This window comes from Arabidopsis lyrata, assembly GCF_000004255.2.
Source record: "Arabidopsis lyrata subsp. lyrata unplaced genomic scaffold ARALYscaffold_5, whole genome shotgun sequence".
Lineage (NCBI taxonomy): Eukaryota > Viridiplantae > Streptophyta > Magnoliopsida > Brassicales > Brassicaceae > Arabidopsis > Arabidopsis lyrata.
In genome coordinates this window covers 2,574,398-2,596,122 of record NW_003302551.1, presented here as the reverse complement: position 1 = coordinate 2,596,122, position 21,725 = coordinate 2,574,398, and the positions used below count along the sequence as shown (strand labels likewise).

The 21,725-nt window shown below is 32.8% G+C and overlaps 6 protein-coding genes and 2 long non-coding RNA genes across 10 annotated transcripts; 3 read left to right on the top strand and 5 right to left on the bottom strand.

The window, feature by feature from the left end:
- Positions 1-1,067: 1,067 nt before the first annotated feature.
- LOC110228685 lies at positions 1,068-3,511 on the bottom strand. The gene is made up of 3 exons (XR_002332152.1): positions 2,187-3,511; positions 1,703-1,767; positions 1,068-1,504 (listed from the first exon to the last, which is right to left on the bottom strand). It is a non-coding gene; the product is annotated as an uncharacterized LOC110228685 (long non-coding RNA).
- Positions 3,512-4,062: 551 nt separating this feature from the next.
- On the bottom strand, positions 4,063-6,502 carry LOC110228687. 2 transcript variants are annotated; one of them, XR_002332155.1, is made up of 4 exons: positions 6,211-6,502; positions 6,063-6,135; positions 5,921-5,971; positions 4,063-5,228 (listed from the first exon to the last, which is right to left on the bottom strand). It is a non-coding gene; the product is annotated as an uncharacterized LOC110228687 (long non-coding RNA). The 2 variants fall into 2 exon arrangements; XR_002332154.1 differs by lacking the exon at positions 6,211-6,502 and having other exon boundaries at positions 6,063-6,177.
- Positions 6,503-6,935: 433 nt separating this feature from the next.
- LOC9311361 (TLC domain-containing protein At5g14285) lies at positions 6,936-8,163 on the bottom strand. Its single transcript, XM_002875247.2, has one exon. It carries the CDS (start codon positions 7,980-7,982, stop codon positions 7,230-7,232), a length of 753 nt encoding a protein of 250 aa, XP_002875293.1. The 5' UTR covers positions 7,983-8,163; the 3' UTR covers positions 6,936-7,229.
- Positions 8,164-8,270: 107 nt separating this feature from the next.
- On the bottom strand, positions 8,271-9,727 carry LOC9313009 (DNA-directed RNA polymerase I subunit RPA12). Its single transcript, XM_002875246.2, has 6 exons — positions 9,622-9,727; positions 9,208-9,333; positions 9,091-9,131; positions 8,761-8,829; positions 8,622-8,678; positions 8,271-8,532 (listed from the first exon to the last, which is right to left on the bottom strand). Exons 2-6 carry the CDS (start codon positions 9,323-9,325, stop codon positions 8,458-8,460), a joined length of 360 nt encoding a protein of 119 aa, XP_002875292.1. The 5' UTR covers positions 9,326-9,333; positions 9,622-9,727; the 3' UTR covers positions 8,271-8,457.
- A 1,081-nt stretch (positions 9,728-10,808) lies between these two features.
- Positions 10,809-12,102, top strand: LOC9313008. Its single transcript, XM_002876894.2, has 4 exons — positions 10,809-11,232; positions 11,331-11,422; positions 11,513-11,631; positions 11,741-12,102. The coding sequence occupies exons 1-4, from the start codon at positions 11,034-11,036 to the stop codon at positions 11,799-11,801; spliced, it is 471 nt and encodes a 156-aa protein (XP_002876940.1). The 5' UTR covers positions 10,809-11,033; the 3' UTR covers positions 11,802-12,102.
- Positions 12,103-12,482: 380 nt separating this feature from the next.
- LOC9311360 (50S ribosomal protein L15, chloroplastic) lies at positions 12,483-14,016 on the top strand. The gene is made up of 4 exons (XM_021024731.1): positions 12,483-12,622; positions 12,698-13,058; positions 13,364-13,515; positions 13,616-14,016. Exons 1-4 carry the CDS (start codon positions 12,539-12,541, stop codon positions 13,844-13,846), a joined length of 828 nt encoding a protein of 275 aa, XP_020880390.1. The 5' UTR covers positions 12,483-12,538; the 3' UTR covers positions 13,847-14,016.
- LOC9313007 lies at positions 13,947-15,860 on the bottom strand. Of its 2 annotated transcripts, XM_021024730.1 has the most exons (3): positions 15,712-15,860; positions 14,233-15,313; positions 13,947-14,202 (listed from the first exon to the last, which is right to left on the bottom strand). In XM_021024730.1, the coding sequence occupies exons 2-3, from the start codon at positions 15,247-15,249 to the stop codon at positions 14,116-14,118; spliced, it is 1,104 nt and encodes a 367-aa protein (XP_020880389.1). In that variant the 5' UTR covers positions 15,250-15,313; positions 15,712-15,860; the 3' UTR covers positions 13,947-14,115. The 2 variants fall into 2 exon arrangements, with proteins under 2 accessions (XP_020880389.1, XP_002875291.1); XM_002875245.2 differs by having other exon boundaries at positions 13,947-15,313; positions 15,712-15,859.
- Positions 15,861-19,386: 3,526 nt separating this feature from the next.
- LOC9311359 (CLAVATA3/ESR (CLE)-related protein 27) lies at positions 19,387-20,188 on the top strand. The gene has a single exon (XM_002876892.2). It carries the CDS (start codon positions 19,689-19,691, stop codon positions 19,959-19,961), a length of 273 nt encoding a protein of 90 aa, XP_002876938.1. The 5' UTR covers positions 19,387-19,688; the 3' UTR covers positions 19,962-20,188.
- The last annotated feature ends 1,537 nt before the right edge of the window (positions 20,189-21,725 follow it).

Sequence of the window (21,725 nt, the reverse complement as noted above, 5' to 3'; positions counted from 1 at the left end):
ATGGCACATGGGATTCATTTCCGTTGAGAGCATACATGACATTCTGTAAAGCATATATCAACTTATTAACTCTGGCAATCTCTAGAGGAGCTAGAGCACTGTTTTGTTTCCTGGAATCTGATAGGAGTAGTTTATAGAAAAGGGTATTTCATAGAATATCAAGACGAGAATTACAAGGACTCGAGGAATTTGACAATGGAGCTCCTCCCACTCCCCCTAAGATTTCTCCAATTACTCGATAAAAGACACTCACAACTCTCTCAGACATTATATATAGACATAGACCAAACAAGAAAAGCTAAACCAACTATGGTTTACCCTCATAATAAACCTTGGTTAAATTGAAACCTTAGTAAATAGTAATTAGTCTTTTAACTGCTTCTATCAGAATCCTCATATCATATCAGAGAAAGACAACACCAATCACATGCTGACATAAGATCATCACAAAGAAAAGACAATTAAAATGTGATATTAAAATACTCAACCTGCCATATCAAGAAAGTTCATCCTCCCAAGGGAGCCTGGATTGGCGTTGCCAGTGGTAACATGTATCATCACACCTTTATGGAATTATGAGAGTGACTTCACAGGTACCTGAAAGCAGAAACATTGAAATATTAATGATCAAGAACACTAAATGACTTGCCTGAGGAAGTCCCTTTAGTTGAATTTTCCCTTGTGCACCTTCCAGTACAGCAACCACTCGCTTCTCTTGGTCTAAAAGGTCATACACGGTTTCTTGAGAAACCTCGTAAACTGATACAGAAACTGAGTCTCCTCTTTCCTCAGCCATGGATATCATCTCAGACATTGTAAGAACGGTTAAACCAAGCTCCCTATCATTTCCCTACAAACCATGCGATACAATAATTAGCATTTTTCATCTATAGTATCATGTCTGATAATCAATACCTTAATGGGATTGCTTTCAATACATGTATGGGATGTGTTTTTCCGCAATTTCGTGCTCTGTGGGCGATGACATTAGCATCTTTACCCTCAAAGACAGTAGAGATAAGAGGCTTTATCTCTTTTGATAGAATTGAACCTGTGATTCTGTTTTCTTTGTAGCAATAGTCCAATTTATATGAATCTTTCGAACTGCCACAACACAATAGTTAATATGGCTTGAAACGTTGCTAATCCACAACAGACTGTGAAAGATTTAACTCAAAACTCAAAAGTATATTCTACTCGGTGAGAACATTTTTGTAAAATTAGAAAATCGATAAATTAAAGATAAAAGATTAATTGAAACATCACCTAAATCTTCTTCATGCATCGTGGTTGCTTTCATTCATCCAAAACATACAATCGTTTAAAAAAAATAACACTATTAGAATTTATAGTAACGAAAATAATATGTATAGCTAAAAAAGAAGAAGATGAGCATACCAAGGCCCCTCGGAGGCAACGATGGGTGTCTGAAAATTTTAGCAGCGTTGTGCCTCTTATTGGTTGGAATTGGAACACCAGCTGGTGTATAAGGATCACACATAACCTGCATGTATAAATAATCAATAATTTCTTAGATCTGATATAGTTCTAATTGAATTTGGTACACTAATCAGATAAAACAAACCAACCAGGATGTTGTTGCCTTTATTGAAGTTTAATATAATAATTGATGATTAAACATTACATAGATGGATAAAGACGTGACAATAAAAAAAAAAAGATAGATAAAAACAAGCTTTACGTTTTTACACGCCTTGATTCAAGGCAAGACACCGAAACACCCCGTGAAACGAACCATGTTCATACCTAAATGAAAAATCCATAAAGAGATCAGTATTTAAAAAAAGAGATAAAACTTCTGGTCGCATCAATACAAAGAAATAATAATAACTGAGACTCCTGGTGAAAGATAATCAGAGAGAAGCAAGAGAAAAAAGAAGACTTCCCAACGATTATAGTCTATTAGGGTTGTTGAGAGGCCGTAATTTGCATCATGATGGAACCAATAATCAAACTGATATCAAATTATGTAAATACAAAATCAAAGCTTCTTTTTTTTTTAGTGAAGAATATGGTAAATACAAAATCAAAGCTTCTTTTTTTTTTAGTGAAGAATATGAAATCTAAGCTGCTCGCAAAATATTATGGGAAAGCTTATAGATTTCTCAATACATCCAAGCATAATTTAAATATTAAACATGAAAGTACTAAAGTGAATAACTCACCATATGTTCGATTGAATCAGCAATTTAATTGTCCTGTAATTGTTTAACGACGTTGCATCCGTAACCTATAACCATACATAAACACCATGAATTAATATGTGTAAAGCCAAATAAAATAAAATGCAAAAAAAAAAAAATAGAAAGCAAAAAAAATGGAGTTAGTTATGATTTGAAAGTGAAACCTAGAGAAGGTATATTAAACTGAAACAAATTCAATCCTGGATAGAATACTCCCCTCATTAGGTCAAACCCCCACTCAATAGATTCAAACCCTAACTACGCATTCCATGAACTTGGATCTCTCTTCTGTCTTTTACTCGATTTATATTTCCACTCTACTCTCTTAACAATGAAGATTTCAATTTTTAACCTCTATTATTTACTCTTTAATTACTTCTGATGAGTACTCTCTTCTCTATATTTAGTCTTCTTCATTCCAAAGACTAAACGATTTTAAAGCTTTAAAAAAGAATAACAAATAGCAACGTACTTACCATACCCTTTATCCAATCCAAATATTTTTTTTGCAAAATATATAACTTTATTTCAATACATATTTGTTGTGTTTACTAAGGACATGTTTAATTTTTAATCCGAATTTATAATTAAATATTTATATAGATGCATAAACGCTTATCAGAACTGTCAACGTCATTCTCTATAATTCCCATATAATGTATTCAAATTTGTTAATATGGAAGGCGGGTGAAAACATGTGACGGGTTTGTCCTAAATATTATATTTAGGAAGTACATTTGAAAAATGACTTCAAATATAAAATACCACATCAATTTCCATTGTAACTAAAAACATAACAAAAATACATTAAAATTTAAAATCATCCAAATCATATAATCTTTATCCTTGTATTAAAACAAATCTCAAAATAAAATTTTAATATTCAACCAACGAACACAATTACATCTATTTGTGGGTAAAAAAATATCTATAGAGCCCGCAAACAATATCTTTAGTGCCCGCAAAAAAATATCTTTAGTGCTCGCAAGATTTACCACAGAATCATTGCATGTTGGATTTGTAATCAAAACCCCTCTTAATTTGGTTCATACAACTTGACATGAAATTGTGAACACATATGTAGGCATAATATCAATAAAAATTTTGATCGACATTCTATATGTTATTTAAATTTTCGACCGTACTTCATAAAACCATAACATCACAATTTACTATTATTTCTAACTTACGTTGGAGGAAAAGAAAAAACTTGAAGTGAGGAGATAATCAAATTTGGACAGATCATCTTGGCAATCCTACCCGGCAAAAGATTAAACTTTGAATACACTTTACCAGCCATCGAATCACCATCACCATCAATGTAATCATATTTTTAAAAAATTATAGCATGGTGTTATAAGTACGTACGCAAGAGATCACACCAAGAATCGTTCCCTCTCTACGAAGACAAACAAACAAACAAAAGAAAAAAAATCATTACTGCCACGATTTTTTGATGATTCGAACCTAGCCTTTTCCAAGAAAAGAGAACCCAAAAGTTCAAAACGTCGAGATTATCTCCGAGTTAATTACTGGCGGATCATTGTTCTCGAAAAGAAAGAAATGATAAACGCCCTGTTGGTCTAGGCCAGGGATCGATCCTCCCCAGACGCAGTTTCGCTCTCTCACTCCTGTGGCCACCTGGGAATTTACATGCGGACTTGCTCAGGCGCCCCAGACCACCAGTTTATCAGGGGGCCCTTAAGTGGAGGCTTAAAAATCTCTGTGACGTGGGCTTAGGCCCAGTGGGCTAGTCAGATCACTGTGTGGTCTGGATACTGGGTTATCAAAAAAAAAAAAAAATGATAAACGCTGATTTTTTTGTAATTTAAATTACATCTATATTTAGGTAAAAAAGTTGTTGTGCCCGCAGGATTGATCACATGAATAATAATGAATTATTTACGTGGAGATTACATGTTAATCACATAAAATAACCAACAAAAAAAAAACCCCACTAAATCATAAAACAAATACATTAAGGTTAAAAGAGATCACACGTTCATGAATCATATGATATAATTAACCCTAGCTGATGACAAAAAAAAATAAAAAAAATAATTAACCCTAGCTTTTTTTTTTCATTGAATGGGATTCAAAACTACATCTACTTAGCCATAGCCAGCTCATGCAACACATCTCTATATATCTGGTGCGTGTAATAGACTGAGCATACGAATCCTTTAGCTTCCTTCACCAATTACTTCCATCCATTTTGTATATGCTTTCTTCATCGTATTATGAGAAGAATTCTACATCTACTAATGAGTGAATGAGCAGAAAATCTAATGTCAATAAAGAGTTTCAAGAGAAAGAGAGTTACTAAAATTAAGATATAAACCCCAATAAAAAATTATTAACATAATAATAAATCATTGTTATATAGTGGATAACCTATAAGCTTTCTTTTCTCTTTTCTAAACTACCACTCTTCTTCTACCGTTTGCCCTCATCTAAAAAAGATAAACGTCCCCTTCCTTTTCATCAATGATTTGGATCAAGGAACTCATGGTGGTAAAATATATATATAAAAAAAAATTTAGATCCCCCGATTCTGAAAACGAAAGATTAAAAAATGAAAAATAGATTAGAATTAGTGAAAGGGGTAGAGATAAACCCTAGCTTGTTTAATATTTTGAAACTAAAAGATTGGTGCAGCAAACAAAAAAAGCACAAAATTGTCAAAGATTAGAATTAGATGAAAGGTGTAGAGATAAACCCTAGCTTGTTTAATATTTTGATACTAAAAGATTGGTGCAGCATACAAAAAAGCATAAATTGATCAAACTAATAGATTATAGGTAGAACAGAACTAAACCCAACCCTTTTCCCCAATGGATAGCAAAAATGCTTCCGTCCGAAGCAAACTTTCAAATTCCACACCTAATTGGGGACGAAAAGGTGGATTCATAACAAAAACAGAAAATCGGGACATAAAAGATAGAAACTAATTAATTCTCGATCAGTTTAAATTGGATCCAAATTTGCATGCGTCAAGTCACGTAGTTGTTCCACACATCCAACCTGCAAGGGAAAACACCATTAATATGTATGAAACAATCATGATAAATTTGAAAGTAAGAAATCGATATGAATAATAAATAAAACATTGATATCCAAAACAAAATTAAAACGTATTAAACAACTAAAATAAGAAGAAAAAAAAGAGAGATATAGATTAAAATTAGGTGACAAATCATTTCTTACGAAAATATCTAGAAAAAAAGGAAGCAAATATCCTTTTAGTTAAATTTACATTGTTGTTATCTAATCAAATAAAAAGAATAATTATTTGTAATATTTCTCTTTCTTATACGACATACTAAATAAGATTAAAGAAAAATAAACTATTATTCATACAAAAAAAAAATCTATTAAAAAAGCCAAAAATCGTTTAACCTTTTTTGTATTAAAAAAAGTAAATATCTGAGATACAAATATCCATAATTCTCTGATGAATTCATCTCTTGATTAATTAAGAGAAACCTAAATACAAAAAAACAAATTTACGACACTATTATATTAAACAAATAACACAAAATAATACCCCAAAACTATTAAAAAATAATAATCGATGTATGCTTTACCTGTTTAGAAAGATGTACTCGATCGAATTGATTACATATCCTCAGTAATTAGAGGAAAACATTGAAATCCTAACGTAAATCACATATTCATAGCAAAAAGAAAATGGTAAATAAAAGATAGAAACTCACTTGTTGACATATTCCAAATTATTATGCATCGTTTCACGTCGCCAATTAAATCTGTGTGGCGAAAACAGTGAAACCATAACATAAATTATAGATTGATATAACAAAAATAAATAAATCAGTATATATAAATCTATAAGATCACCAATTTATCGGCCGAAATAGGATCCAAATTTTCATGCATCGATCGGTTCACAACGTAGCTTCCATGCATCCACCTACGATCATAAATAAAAACTATTAAAATTCCTATAACAAAAAAAAAATCATTATATATAAATCTATAAGATCACCAATATATCTGTCGAAATAGGATCCAAATTTTCATGCATCGATCGGTTCATAACGTAGCTTACATGCATCCACCTACGATCATAAATAAAAACCATTAAAACTCATATAAAACTATTGTAACAGTTTAAAACGCTATAGATTAATATGAGTTGGGACGAAAACCCCTATCAAGGTATTTATAGGAGCTGAGAGGCAGTGGAGAATATAGGGCTTTTAACAATTTTAAAGATTTAAAAATATCTAGAAATCCAGAAAAAGGAAATTTCTATTCTAAATAGACCAAGTCGGCATTATCAATATGATAAATTGTATATTCTAAATAGATTCGCCATTATCATAATGATTTAATTGTAATATTTCCTTTGTTCTCTAAATCTATATGTAAATATTCTTAAAGAGATATGGTCAACGGTGATATATGGTATTATCGCCATTAAGAAAAAAGTAAATAACCTTATATCTACTTTATTTTTATAATCTACGAATAAATATTATGGTAAAGTTACATAATTTCCAGTGGAATAATTAATTACGCAAAATCAAGGGTTCAACAAGAGCCGAGAGTCCGACACGTCAGCAAAAACACTTCTCAAATATTGTTATTTATTTATAGATACACATATGCAAATTGATTAAAAAAAAACTTTACAATACAAATAACAATACAAGATTTAGATCCATAAATTTTATGAACACTCCTATTTATTTATATACTTTTTATATAAATTATATTTAATTCTATACTTCTATAAATCAAATAATTTTCTCCTTCTCTAAAAGAAAAAGTAATTTCATTTATGTTTACATAAGATTCACATATACAGTTTGGTAAAAAAAAAAAAACGATACAAAGAAGTGAATAACAATAAGATTTAGATTCACATAAAAGTACAATATTGTTAATAGTACATTATACAAATACAATCAAATAAATTTATATGAACTTTGCTAAAAATCTACATTTATATCAATCAAACAATTTTCTCCTTTTGTTCGAAAAGGAAAAATATTAATCAGTTCACTTATATTTCTTGCTAAAGTTTTTCTCTCTAAACCAATCAACCCAATTACGTAAAACCCACAAAACACTAACAAAAATAGCAAAACCAATCACAACAAGCCACGATAACCAAGCCCACCGTGGAATAACTCCCTCCGCCGCACCACTACCGTAAAACGCCGCCATATCATACAAAGCCACCGGACCAGCCAAACCACGAACCACAGTGTAAAACAAGTAAAACGGCGGAGACAAAACCTCTCTCACTCTCTTCGCTAAAACGACGTCGTGTTTTCTATACCCGGCGATCGTCCACACGTTCTGACACGCGCTCGTCGCCTCCGCGAGGATCAAGAGAATGAGAAGCGCGTGAGCTCCGTGACCGACAGAGAATCGACACGTAGCGAAAACGTATAGCGTCGCAATGTGGTGGAGGATGAAGATGAAGTCGTTAGGGAGGAAGATTAGGTAATGGAGGAGATCAACGGTGAAATAAGCCATGCTGAAATCGAGTACGGTTGATTCCACGGCAGTGTTGGGAGAAGCGAATGAGGGTACGGAGGCGCGTGTAGTTGTGAGTAGCGCGTGAGAAGCCATTATAACGGCGGGAGTGCCGTGGAAGAGTGACATTAAGCAGCTAGCGCCTAAGTGTGATGATGATTTCCATGAACGGAAGATAAGGAAATATCCGACGATGTATACGAAGAGGAAGAGGAGGAGGAACGACGGAAGAGTCGCCGGAGAAGAAGAAGGACTCAACGCCGTTTCCATGGTTCTGTTTCGAAACTTGCTCCTAAACAGGTTCTGTTTTTAAACTGAGCGGTGGAAATGATTTGGTGTGGTTAGGTGTATGTAATGTACGGTGCATTTAAGATGGTCAACAAATCATCGTAGGCTTTGTAGCCGTTGGATTAAGATTAGTTTTTGACGTGTCTGTGTAAATTTAGTGAGCGTGCTTATACAAGTTATGCTCTGGACCTCTGGTGCTTCTTTGGATATTCTTTTCGTATATAAAGGATTTTAATATTTTATTATATCTATTTCACTACTTAAAATAAGTAAAATTAAAGAAAACTTGTATTACAGTTGCAGCTATTTCTGATGATGACATTGAAAATTTTGAGTTGGTGACATATACATAAGGTTCTAATGATGGCACTGAATCATTGAATTTGCAACATCGAATGTAAGAACAAAACTGGTATGCTTGGTGAATCCGAATCACATGCTGGAGATCATTATAACATCAACCTTCTGTGAATCTATGAGCACAATTGGGGCAAGTGTAATATGTTGTCTGTCCTTCGTCAGCTGATCTCGTCTGCAAATCCAATGAAACATAATACTTTGAAATTGAAACAAGAAGCCAAGAACTTGAAACCACACAATCATAAAGGTTGAGAATTATACCTGTCTGGTCGTGTATACAAGCTCCGGGTGCTGGCATTTCTCGCACGCCTTTTTGATCTGCAAAGACAACAAGTATCATCAAAATCACAGGTCATGGACTGAGGAAAAACGCGTAAAAATCTGTTTTGTTATTACTAACCTTTGGTAGCTCAGCCTCTTCCTGCGTTTTTTCACCAAACAATGATATTCCTAGTTCTCTTCTGATATCCTACAAAAAAAGCAATGATCATGAGTTATATATACTAACTCGGAATTGATCATGATGAAATATTCTTGCAAGAATAACAAAAACAGTCTCCATTTTCAGGTCTGAAACTAATTACATAGCAAGGATCTGGTATTTTTACACTGTGTTCATAAGACTAACAACAATGGACAAACACAAATCAAGAGCAGAGAGATCTTTCGCTTATCCATGAAACCGAAACCAAATACGATTGATTATATGTATGATGCAGCAAAAACATACCTCAGCAGTAACTGTGTAAGCTATGTCCTTGTTGATAATCTCTGTAAAACAATGACGATAAAAGCACAACAATAAGATTGAACCAACCAAGAAACAAAACTGTTTAGATTCTGATACCTTTTGCATTTCGCGTTGTTTTACATAATGGACACTCTGCATACTTAGTTGATTTCAAGACAAGCATCGTCCCACACCAGTTACAGAACAAGAAACCACTTTCTCGAGATTTCTCCATTATAAAACCTATAACATAACTCTTCTTTACAATAATGTCTCAATTGGTAAAAGAAGATTAAGAGACTTTAATGCATCATACAACAACAAACTAATACTTGCTCATCAGATGAGTTAAAGTAACCATCTTTAAACTCAATTTCTCCATTATTTTCATCTAAAACTTTAAGAGTCATACTATAACTTCAAAATCAAACTCAGAATCGAAAGTTCGAGACTTTATTAAATCCGTTTAAACCCAAAACTCATACGGCTCTATATGAGAACTACAATGGAAAAAAGAGAATAATCGAGTACCTTAGATCACAATCGAAGAAGCTTTAGCAGAGCGTCTCGAGAGAGAAACAAAAAGTCGCTAGGGTTTTGGATTCAGAGGTAGAAGAAGATGCAGAGGTTATAATGGGCTTGATAAGTGTCCTTTAGGCCCATTAACTAAACTTTTTTTAGCCCGTTAAGCTAATTGTGTCTTTTTCTTTTACCAACTCTCTAATAATATTTGATTTGATTAAAAATCTCCGACAAAGAGAATAATGTTTTATGTCATCAATGGCGTGTATCCGGCAATTACCAAACACCGTCCACTAAGACCATTTTAATGGAATATTTCAATTGAGAATTGGTGATCTGTTGTAGAATGAAATCATATTATTCGATTGTTTTTTTATTTTTTAATATAATGCTAATTTTTTAGACTTAGCATTGTCTCTATCCGGATTTGAATAAGCCTCTGATTAGTCTTTTGAATTTTTCCGTAACAAGTTTTCTACAAATTCATCACGAGTTAAGCATCTGAACCAAAACCGAACTGACACATTCATAGAATTTGCAAATTGTGGGATTGAATTTGAGGCTATAACGAGTTTCCAATACTATTGTGGCACACACTACACCCAAGTTTAGAAAGTGTTATTGGTTCTTAATTTACAAGAAATTTTGATGACTTTAATAAAATCATATGAAGTAAACAAATGAAAGATTCTAAACTATTGTTAGAGAGTTTTCTATAATCTTGTTGATTAGTTATTCATAATCTTGTAAAAATTTCCCAACAATCTCTTTATTTTGATGATATTTTTCACGACTTTATTTTATGAAGAAAAGTGTAGAAAGTCATAATTAAACTAATAACATAATAATTTAATTCATTAACAATCATAGATTATTTTGTTTTAATTGAATAATACAAATCTTTTATTGACTTTATTAAAGTATGAATCCAATATCCAGATTTATGAAGATTTTAGATTACTTTTTTACAAACCTTAAACTAATAACACCAAATTTTAACAAATGTTTTAAAAATTTTGATTGAATAACAACATATTCTACATATCATTTTAAGTCACTAAAACTCTTTTTAAATCACATACCAACAATATCCCCTTAATATTATATTATATGTAGTGTTGTATTATTGGAAAAATAAACTACTAATGATATTTTTGGAATAAAATTTAATAGTGTGGTATTTATTTTAGGGTATTTCTGTTATTTGTATGTATAATTATATTTTAGTATGTAAATGAGGAGAATGAAGAAGGAAGTCGTTAAACCATGCCTTTCAATTACCCAATCACCTACGATTTTTATTTTTATATCTCTTTCTTTGACATGTTAATCCATTTCCAAATATACTATAAAGTTGGACATTGACAAGAGGTTTTAGCACAAGCTTGAAGAATAACGTAGAAGAAGAAACAATAGAGAAGATGAAGAATGTTATGGTGATTATTGACGAGAGTAATTCAAGTTATGATTTACTCATTTGGGCCCTTGAAAACCAGAAAGATACCATTGAGAGCTCCAAAGTTTTTCTCTTTGCAACACAGCCACAAAATTCCTTCACTCCTCCTACCGTACTTTCTTCATCAGTCGGTTTTGCTCAAATTTTCTATCCATTTTCACCTAGTAAGTCGTTTTCTCGATTAATTCTTAAAAAATTTCAAAAAAAATCTATATTGTTGAAAATTCATTAGGTTTTATTTATGTTCTTGTGTGTTTTGCAGATTCAGAACTCATAAGATTGGCTCAAGAAAAGAATATGAAAATTGCTTTGGGTATATTAGAGAAAGCCAAGGAGATATGTTTAAATCATGGGGTAATCTCTTGACTAAATCATTTAATAATAAGTTATTTTCATAACAACTATTTGTTTTAATATTTAGTCTCATAATCATGTCGAAAACAGATTAAAGCAGAGACGTTTACAGATGTTGGAGATCCTAAAGATCTAATCCGCAAGATAATTCAAGATCAAAATATCCATTTAATAGTTACGAACGATCAACAAACTCAAAATCTCAAAAAGTAAGAAAAATCATGAGTTCAAATCATATGAATATTTCAAATTATTTTTTATTCAATTAATGAGTGTACGAAAAAGTTGTGATAATGAACATCTTTTAATAAAATGCAGGTGTACACGTAATACAGATTGTTCTCTTCTTGTCGTGACGAAAACACTAAGCAAAGATTAAAGAGGAAGTAACAAAATGCTAATATATAAGATTAAAGAGGAAGTAACAAAATGCTAATATATATATATATAGTTTTCTCTGTGGTTGAGATTGTGTAATGATTATTATGATTTGGGGTTGTAGTTGAACTTATAATTATGTGTTATGTGTAAATAAAACTTTCATGTTTATGTATATATAAAGTTAGTGTAAGTAATAATTTCTTATCTTTTCTTTTATTGGCATCGGTGTCCGGATCACCCCGACTAATTTATGTAGGACCGCGAAATCCCGATTTGAAAACAGAGAGAACTTTATAAAACGATTTAGAAAAGACAATTTTCGATCTCCACGATCTCCGCTAACGTCCGCATGACTTGCAGAGTTCAAGTGGCTACATGTATAACGACTTTGTCTAAAGTAAAATCGAACTAAAAACATCTGCAAATTTACGTCTTAAGATTCGGATCCTCAACCATCCCAATACCATATGTTGTTTGTAATCTCTTATGTTTAAACATAAAAAAAGCAAATATACGAACGAGTAAAACGACTCTTTTTTAATATCCAAAACTCGGACCAAGTAATTCAAATTGAAATTCTCCACAAGACTAAAGGGCCTAAACGAAAAGGCCCAATAAACAATTGAGTGTTTATGCTTTTAAAACGGTGTCGTTTAGCTCTTAAGTTTCTCAAGAAAAGTTCTCTCTCTCTATCCTTATCCTTGAAGCTTTTTTCATCTGTTGTTCCCTGTGACCATGGCTACTCCACTCTCAATCTCATCAAATCCTCTCACCTCCCACCGTTGTTACCGTCTCCACTTTCCTTCTACTTCATTCAAGGTAATCTCTCATTCTTCTACGAATGTCAATTTAAACACACACTCGCTACTAAATCTGAATTTGAAATGTCTACAGGGAAATGTAAGCGTTTTGGGAGCAAACCCAAGTCAGATTCTGTCTCTAAAACTCAACCAAAAGCTTAAAACGAGAAAGCAACAACAATCTGCGAGACCACTTGTTGTGGTTAGTCAAGCAGCGGCGACGTCGGAAGTTGTAGCTCCGGAGAGATTCCGTTTGGATAATCTTGGACCACAACCAGGTTCTAGAAAGAGGCAGAAGAGAAAAGGTAGAGGTATATCTGCAGGACAAGGAGCAAGTTGTGGTTTTGGTATGAGAGGTCAGAAATCAAGATCGGGTCCTGGGATTATGAGAGGCTTTGAAGGAGGTCAAACTGCTCTTTATCGTCGTCTTCCCAAACTTAGAGGAATCGCCGGAGGTAAAAAGTTTCTTTTGTTTGATATAATCTGAATCATCGAAGTTTTGTGTAGGCTAAGTGTTCGATGAAATGTCTCATCCAAAATGCTCTGTTTAAATTTGGTGATGCTTCTTTCAGTTTATTTAGTTAGGGCAGATTTGTTCCATAGATTCTTTATGTGGCAATGTTAAGAGAGTCTTAGTGCTTCAAGGCAAGAATTGAGAATTAAGGATCAAGATTGTAGTTAGTGAATAGAGATATTTCATGGATCCATACCCTCTTTACTTTTCTGATGCATTCATTGCGTTGCTGTGTTCTTTAAACAGGTATGCGTTCAGGATTACCCAAATACTTACCGGTTAATCTCAAAGACATCGAAACAGCTGGGTTTCAGGAGGGCGATGAAGTGTCATTGGAGACATTGAAGCAAAAGGGTTTGATCAATCCTTCAGGGAGGGAAAGGAAACTCCCTTTAAAGGTTAGTTTCCAAACTGTATTGCTTCTTTCGATCCTACTTTTTTCAATCATGTATTCATCTTTTTCTCTATTTAAACGCTTTGATTGGTCTTGGATTTCAGATTCTGGGTACCGGAGAACTAAGCATGAAGCTCACCTTCAAAGCTCGCGCCTTCTCAACACAAGCAAAAGAGAAGCTTGAAGCTTCAGGATGTACACTCACTGTGTTGCCCGGAAGAAAGAAATGGGTGAAGCCATCGGTTGCAAAGAACCAAGCACGAGCAGATGAATACTTTGCCAAGAAGAGAGCTGCAGCAGCAGAAGCAACTTCAGAGCCAGCAGCTTCTGCTTAAATTACTTTACTTTCTAGCTCTTTTTAATTTCAAATTCCGTTTACTCCTTTTTGTATGGTCGAGAGATGATTATACATTTTCTTATTTAAAAGAGTCGTTATTAAAAAAAAATTGTAAAACGGTATGAATAATTGAACATTTTGTCTCTCAATAGTAGAAACTTTTTTTTTCAATCTCCAATTTTACAGAATAGGGTTTCAGAAGTGGGGTTATTACTACTAAGTTTCCCCCATATTCTTTACATAAACTCCAAAGACCAAATTGTAGGATCACTGTTCTTCTTCTTCATCATCATCATCGTCATCATCAATGATAGCTCTTCTCCTAGAACGACGTCGTCTCCGAGTTCCAGACTCTTGTTCATCAGAAGATTGATTATTATTCTCCTCATCTCTAGATGATGTTCCTGTATTACCTTCATAGCTCTCTCCCCAAAGCCCTGGAGGTCTATGTGGCCTTCTTCTCCCACCTATCTGTGACCTAGCTCTAGATGCACCAGACCAGCTACTACTACTACTCCTTGAGCCACTCGACTCTGGTCTAAACACGCGGATGAGAAAGATCACTGTAAGCAAGCTACCATCAAATAGAATCCCATCGTCGTTACTTCTTTCTTCTCCTCCAAAAGAAGAATTGAGTGTGCTAATTAAATCCCCTAAATCTCTCTGCCTTTCTAGCCTCCTCCAGCTTCTCTGTCTCTCTGGATCTGCTTCTGATGGCCTAACTCCTGGATGCAGAAGCCTTGCGTGCTTTCTCAAATCGGAATAGGTTCCGCTGAAATCACAAGTCTCGGACGAACAGCTTCTATGTTTTGAGTTCATGAAATATCGAGCTGCTTCAACAACTACCCATTCTTTTATATGTCCACGGCATAACGGGCAAGTAAGCTTCGGCGGTTTGTTTTTTTCTTGGTCTTCCTCTGTTGCTACAATTCCTTCTTCTTCTACTACTTCTTCTTCTCCTCTCTCACCTTCTTCTTCTTCTTCTCCTCTCTCACCTTCTCTTAAACTCACATCTGTTGACTCAGATGCAGCTTCTCCTCTTAGATTTACAGCAGTTGAGTCAGAAGCTACATCTTCCATCTCAGTTGGTTCATTACTTTCCTCTTCCTCATGAAGTAAAGACAAAGACGGTTTCTCTTTAGAAGCTTTGCGGAACTGATCAAAACAGTTAGAATGCCGATGGCTAGTATCGCACATGTAAGGTCGACAACCGTTTTCATAAGAAGAACAAATGAGAAGAATCCCATTGTGAGGATGTTCCATACAAACAGGACAACGAGCCTCTTCCCATTCCTTAACTTGTTTCTCACTCGGCTTCAAACCACAGCTAGACTCACAACACAGTGGCGATCGTCTATACTTATCAAGAGATACCGACCGGTCTTTCCTCTCTTTCGGCATGTTCTAGATCTAACAACAATCTATCTAACTTCCCTTGTTATAATCCAAACAAAGTGACCTAAACCTGCAATAATAAGTAACCTTCTCATAAGCAACATCAAACTGAAATTTGCATTTGCTAATAACAACAATCCAGAGATTTGACATGCCTGAAGGAAGAACTTTATAGATCTATATACACAGTTTCATAGTCATATATACAAATCCGCAATCGCACAAAAAAACGGAGTTCATAGCATAATCGGGTTGAGAATAGAAGCACGAAAAGTCTAGTCAAGAGATCCTAAGCAAACGAAAGTTTAAAACTTTATCAAATCGAATCATCTAATAGTTCGATTAAAGAAAAACCCAGATCAATACAGATTCATACAACCGAAAGAAGTGAGAATCATAAACGCCAATGTTGGAGAAAACCCTAAAACTCGAAATGAAGAGAGAGTAAGAAAAAGAAGATGTGATCACCGAAAGATTCTTGAGAGAGCTTTGGTGGCGATGGTTGATGGTGAACTGATATAATCAATGGAGGAAACCCTAAATCGGGCTCCTCATCGAGAGAGCTAACGAGGTGAGAGAGACGACGAGGATGAGGCGGCTACTTTACTTTACTAATTTTTTTTTTGCAAGATATATAAATAATTTAGGAAATCAATAATTAATTTTGTTAAGGAAAAAATGAAATTAGAAAAGGATTTGAAGAAAAGACAATGAAACAGCTAGAGATATTATTATATAACGTTACAAAGTTTCGTGTCGACATTTTATCTACATGTTTCTTTCTAATAATGAATTACGTCTTGTGTTTTTATTTTCTTCTGATTTTAAAGTTAAATTTTGACTATTTTTTTATGAATCTTGAATTTATTAGGCTTGTATTATTTATTTTGAAAAAAGTAGTGATATTAGTTCATAATTCATACAAATTATTTAAATTAAAACTTTTTAGTAGATTAAATAATTGTCACAATGTTGCTGAAAGAAAAATGATGTATACAAATACTATTTGGAGAATTTTGAAAAAAATACATTAAATATTTATAGAAATTTGAGAAGTAGCATTTAAAATAGAAATCTTACCAAAATAGTTTTAAATATTTATTAAGTAAATAGAAAATATTATTGTTTAGTAATTAAAAATATATTTTTCTATATCTTTTTTTTAAAAAAAATATTAATTTATTTCAAATTTGGTTGATTCCCTTTGATTGTAGAATATTCAAAGTCACTTAAAATAATTTGGTTTTTTTGGTATATCAAAATTCGGTTCGAATTCAAATTTGATAATTGTGGTTTTGGTTTGTTATGTTTTGGTTTGGTTTTTAGGTGGAAGCCTACAATCCAAGTAAAAGGCAGAGTCTCTCTGTCTCACTCATTTCTCTGCTCATCTCTCTCAATCGAAAAAATGGGGGAAGCGAAGGGATTTATTGAGAAATGGTAATTTGATATTCTTGGATTTATCTTGAAACTTGTTATGCTTATTTCATAGTCCTAATATAAATCAATTTATATGCAGTGTTCTAAAAAGCGGTCTAGGCGGTCGACTAGGCGCTAGGCTCTCATCCGACGCCTAGATAACCGCCTTGACCGCCTAAAATTACATAGATCTTGTTTAATGTATTTTTTCAATTTCAATTAGAGTTTTATTTATATATATAGTTATAAATATTCATATATTGTTTAATATAAATATAAATAAATATTTTATCTAATTTTTATTTATAATGTCATAATTTTTAGTTTTATATAGATATTTTATATAACTTTTATATATAATATCATATTGATAATGTTTTATGTTATAAACGTCTAAACCGCATAAAAAATCGTCTAGGCCCCGATTAGGCGTTCTAGGCGCTAGGCACTGGGTCACCGCTCGCTTAGCGCCTAGCGCTTTCTTGAACACTGTTTATATGTAATCCATGAGTGAATGCGATGAGGTTTCAAGCTTTTTCATTTCTTCATGGCAGGGAAAAACTATTCAAGATCCAATATTCAAAACTAAGTATTACATTTAAGAACTTTGATGTTGCTACTTGTTATAGAGTTGGATCTTTCTTTTTCCTTCTCTCGAATGAATCATTGACCGATCTTGATCCATTATCTACTTCATATCCTCTTGGTTAGTTTGTTCCACAATCCACCAGTTCTACATATAAAATTAAGACTTCTTTATGTTTGGAATTGAATTATGAAGTTTTTATTAGTGAAGCAATTGTTGAGTCTTTTGATTTGTTGAGTTTCACCTACAATTGTTATTGGAAATTTGGAGGATCGTAAAGGAAAAAATTGGTTTTTAATATAAAATGAAAATTTTAAAAATAATTGGTCCAATTGAGATCGGCCCATGAAATCATATTGGGCCCAAGCGGATCCGACTCGTTAACCATACACTGCCGGAAGCGGGAGGTATTCGCTGCTCTGTGAAACCAGCCTCACGCAATACCCTCCACTTTAAGAGCCACGAGATCCGAACCTTCGCTCAAACCACGTAGCACAGCTCCTGGCTTGGATTGGGCGAGTCAGTGAAAACCCAGCCTGAACCCGACCCCTTGTACCGAACCAAAGTCCCAACTACATATTTGCCCTCACTTGAGTCACAAGCTCTCGTTACTGAGCTCAGCGAACATTGTTACCTCTCTCTCCATATATAAATAACTTGTTTTGCTTCACGTTTTCCGATGTGGGACTTTTTGAGATTTTGTACCAATTTATTTATTATTTATCAATTAATTAAACCAAATATATTTATACACACACGACACATCCCTATAAAATAAAAAGAGAGTTTCTTTCACTAGTATAATAAAAATGAAACTGAGGATTTATTTATATATATATATATATATACACAAATTTATAGACGAAAAGACTTAATCTGAAGAGAATATTAACATGGAAAAAAGTAATAGCTAGCATATTAACAGTGAATAAAAATAATATTCTATCTTATTTTAAATTAAGTGTTGTTTTGAAATAATATTCTTTTTTGAAAGTAAGTATCATTTTTTATCTTCGGACAACCAATTTGCCAAATTATCGACTAATCCAACATATATAATAGGAATTATTTCATTCTGTTTTTTCTTCATTCGCATAGATTATTAATAATCATTGTCAAACATATATGTCTTTAATCACAGATTTCTTATGATATCCATAATTATATAATTCCTTATATCTGAAGGATTACAAAAAAAAAAGAGATTTTGGAGTCACATAATAATAATGATGATGGGATCTTGCATAATTCTGACACGAAGAGGAAGATGCGAAAGAAAGCAAGAAGAAGAGACGAAATTAAAGAGAACAAACAAACACAAAACGGCAAAGTGCAGTTAATGAAACGACACCCTTTTTCCAAACTCATCTCAAACATCCAAACGAACCATTTTTGTGTTGTATTGGGACAAAACCAAACGTAATCACTATTTGCTCACGTCACACTACTATCTTCACATTTTCTCAAGATATATACAAGACGCTTACATTATAAAATACTATAGTTTTCTTTGTTGGATATTTTAATCTTTGTAACACCTAGTATGTATGTAGTTGAATAGCAGAAATCTCATGTAAAAATTCCATTCACACAAATGTTTATCAATTTTAAAATATATTCTCTATCCATAGCCACTTACCGGCCTTAACTGTTTAAGTCATGTATGTCAAGAATGATGCATGACACTATTTTATTTTTTTCAAAGAAGGAATGGTGACGTTTTTTCTTTAACATAAGATCCAGTGATCCACATTGAAACCCATTAAATTCACAGTTTCGTGTGATATATATATATATATAAGTTATGCACTTAATTATTACATCAATGTTCTAAAGTAAACCTATTCTACATCTATGTATAAAGCAACTCAAAAACGACAACAAATTGAAATTCATACCAAATATGGGTGAGTACGTTGGTGGGTGATGCATTTATTGATTTCTTAAAAGTTATGTTTTCCGTAGATCTAAAAAATCTATATATAAATTATAAATCAATATATGTAATTCTTGACAATTCCATAATAAGAGACAAAACTATTTTAAATAATGCTAGTACAGCTTAAATAATACTGTATGTACACAATTGAACACCAAAACTATGGACCAATAATAGTACTATACCACTATTTATCATAATTAGATATGTGAAATAATGTACTAGTAATGAAACGAACAAAAAAAAATCGAAATTAATCAATTCTCAGATCTTGTCTTGTATTTATATATAACCATTCACGTGGGCCATTCAAAATTTGCATGAAAGCCACTCTTCTTCTCACAAAACAAAACTTCAATCTCTCTCTCTCTCTTTACCTCTCTCTCTCAACTTCAGAAATAGTCATAGGAGGTAGATCTAACCCAGAGAAGAGAAGACATACAGAATCGATGATTAGGGTTTAATCAAGAAGACGACTTTATGGTTAGGGTTTAGGTTTGGGATATGACTCATGCTCGAGAATGGAGAAGCTCTTTGACTACTACTCTTCTAATGGTGATCTTGCTTTCTCCTCTACTCCAACTCTTCTGTGTATATTCACGGGTAGGGGCAATTCGGGTATTTCCAGTAACTCCGGCTCCGGTTAAGAGACAAGAAGATCTAGTGAAGAAGTACTTCGGCGCCGGGAAATTTCCACCGGTGGATTCTTTTGTCGGAAAAGGGATCAGTGAGAGTAAGAGAATAGTACCAAGTTGTCCAGATCCCCTGCACAACTAGTAGAAGCAGTTTCTTGATGTTTTTATTTTTCATTTTTATTTATATTTTCTTCTCTTGTTTATGTTAATGATCAATCAACTAGTGTATTTTACCCAAAATACCTACGTTTTTCTCGATAATATAAGGGAAAAACGAGGGTATTTTGGATATTTTAATCACTGATCTATAACCTTTTCATATATAATCCTTTTCCTAGGAAATGTTATAGTTTATATAATTTTATAATTGCTTTTCTGCATTTTGATATCTGCATAAGATGACGAGTATCACCCCTAATAATTGTTGTTTATTAGACGACAGAGTCCTGGTTTTAAAATAAAAATCCTGATCATTTCTTCTTGGTAACTTGTCATTTCTGATGATATAACACATTCATTAGCAGCGAATCAAATTAAAAGTATATAAATATCATTGATTGAAACTATGTTCCAAATTATACACTCATAGATTAATGTTCATAGAAATATATACATGGATATATAGAGAGATGGTTTTACTTTTGGTCAATAGAATGTTTGTGTGATTTAATATGTTTTTGTACATTCTTTTATTTTCACCAAACCGGGAGATTATATATATTTAATATTCATAGATCATATACTCAAGTTAAATATTCTATTGCATGGCCCAGGGAATTTAACTTCAAAAAAATAGGTTACTGATGCAATTATTTGTAACAACAATCAAAACTAAAACCACGGCTATAAAATTTGAAGAGCAAAATGAAAAATTGTGCATGGTGGGAGTTTTTAACCACCGTCGGATTATTTGACTTTCTAGTAGGAATAGTGGTGTTGAGTGTTGACCGTAAGTATTTATATGACTATATGAGTCATAAAAGTGTGTTTGCTTTTGCCACTGACAAATCCAAAAGCTTTTCCTATTTCCACAACCTAAGGCTCTAGAGTCAAATTTGTCTAATTAATAAGGAGACCGGTTTATAAACTTTCTAAACGAATACAAATGTTTTAGGTTTTAGAGTTTTTTCTGTTTTGTTAAAATGCTGTTCGATAATTCCAGTGTAAATTTTGAAACCAAAATTTTAGTTTACTTCTCGACCAAATATATAATTTGGTGTAATAAACATGAGCATATTTGTATATATATGATGATACTTTGTAAACCGGATAAAGAGAAATACAAAGCTTTACGTGTTAAATTAATCATCATGGCATTGAATCTTCTATTCGTAAAGATCAAAATCAATTTCATTGCATACATTTCTCTAGCGATCACAGTTCACAGATAAGCTTCGATCGATAAATTGATGATTAACTTAGGATATTTCTTTTGTGAAAGGGTTTGATTAGCTTAGGTATATTATGGCAAATACTATTAAAGAAGGTTTAATAACCATTGGGATTTGCGGACTAGTGAAAAGTTTAGTGAACACGAGACATCTGAGATTTTTTTTAAACAATCACGAAATGATTAAATAAAAGAAATGTTATGGACGGTAGCGTTTTGGAATTATTCTTGTATACTTAAAATATAATACTAACTCCATTGTACCAATTCTTTAATAAAATCAAACGGAGACAACTTGTAATCGATTGCAATGACCAAATTAAAAGCTTCATGCATGGGAATAAGTAAAACTGAAATCAACGTGACCTACTAAAAGCTTAGTACGAAATTTGATTGAAAATAATACTCTGTTTTACAAAGTGTGTCATTTTAGAGTTTTGCACACAGATTAAGAAAACATTAAATTTTTTGTTTTTTAAACAAAAACATCATTAACTATATACCTAAACATAATCT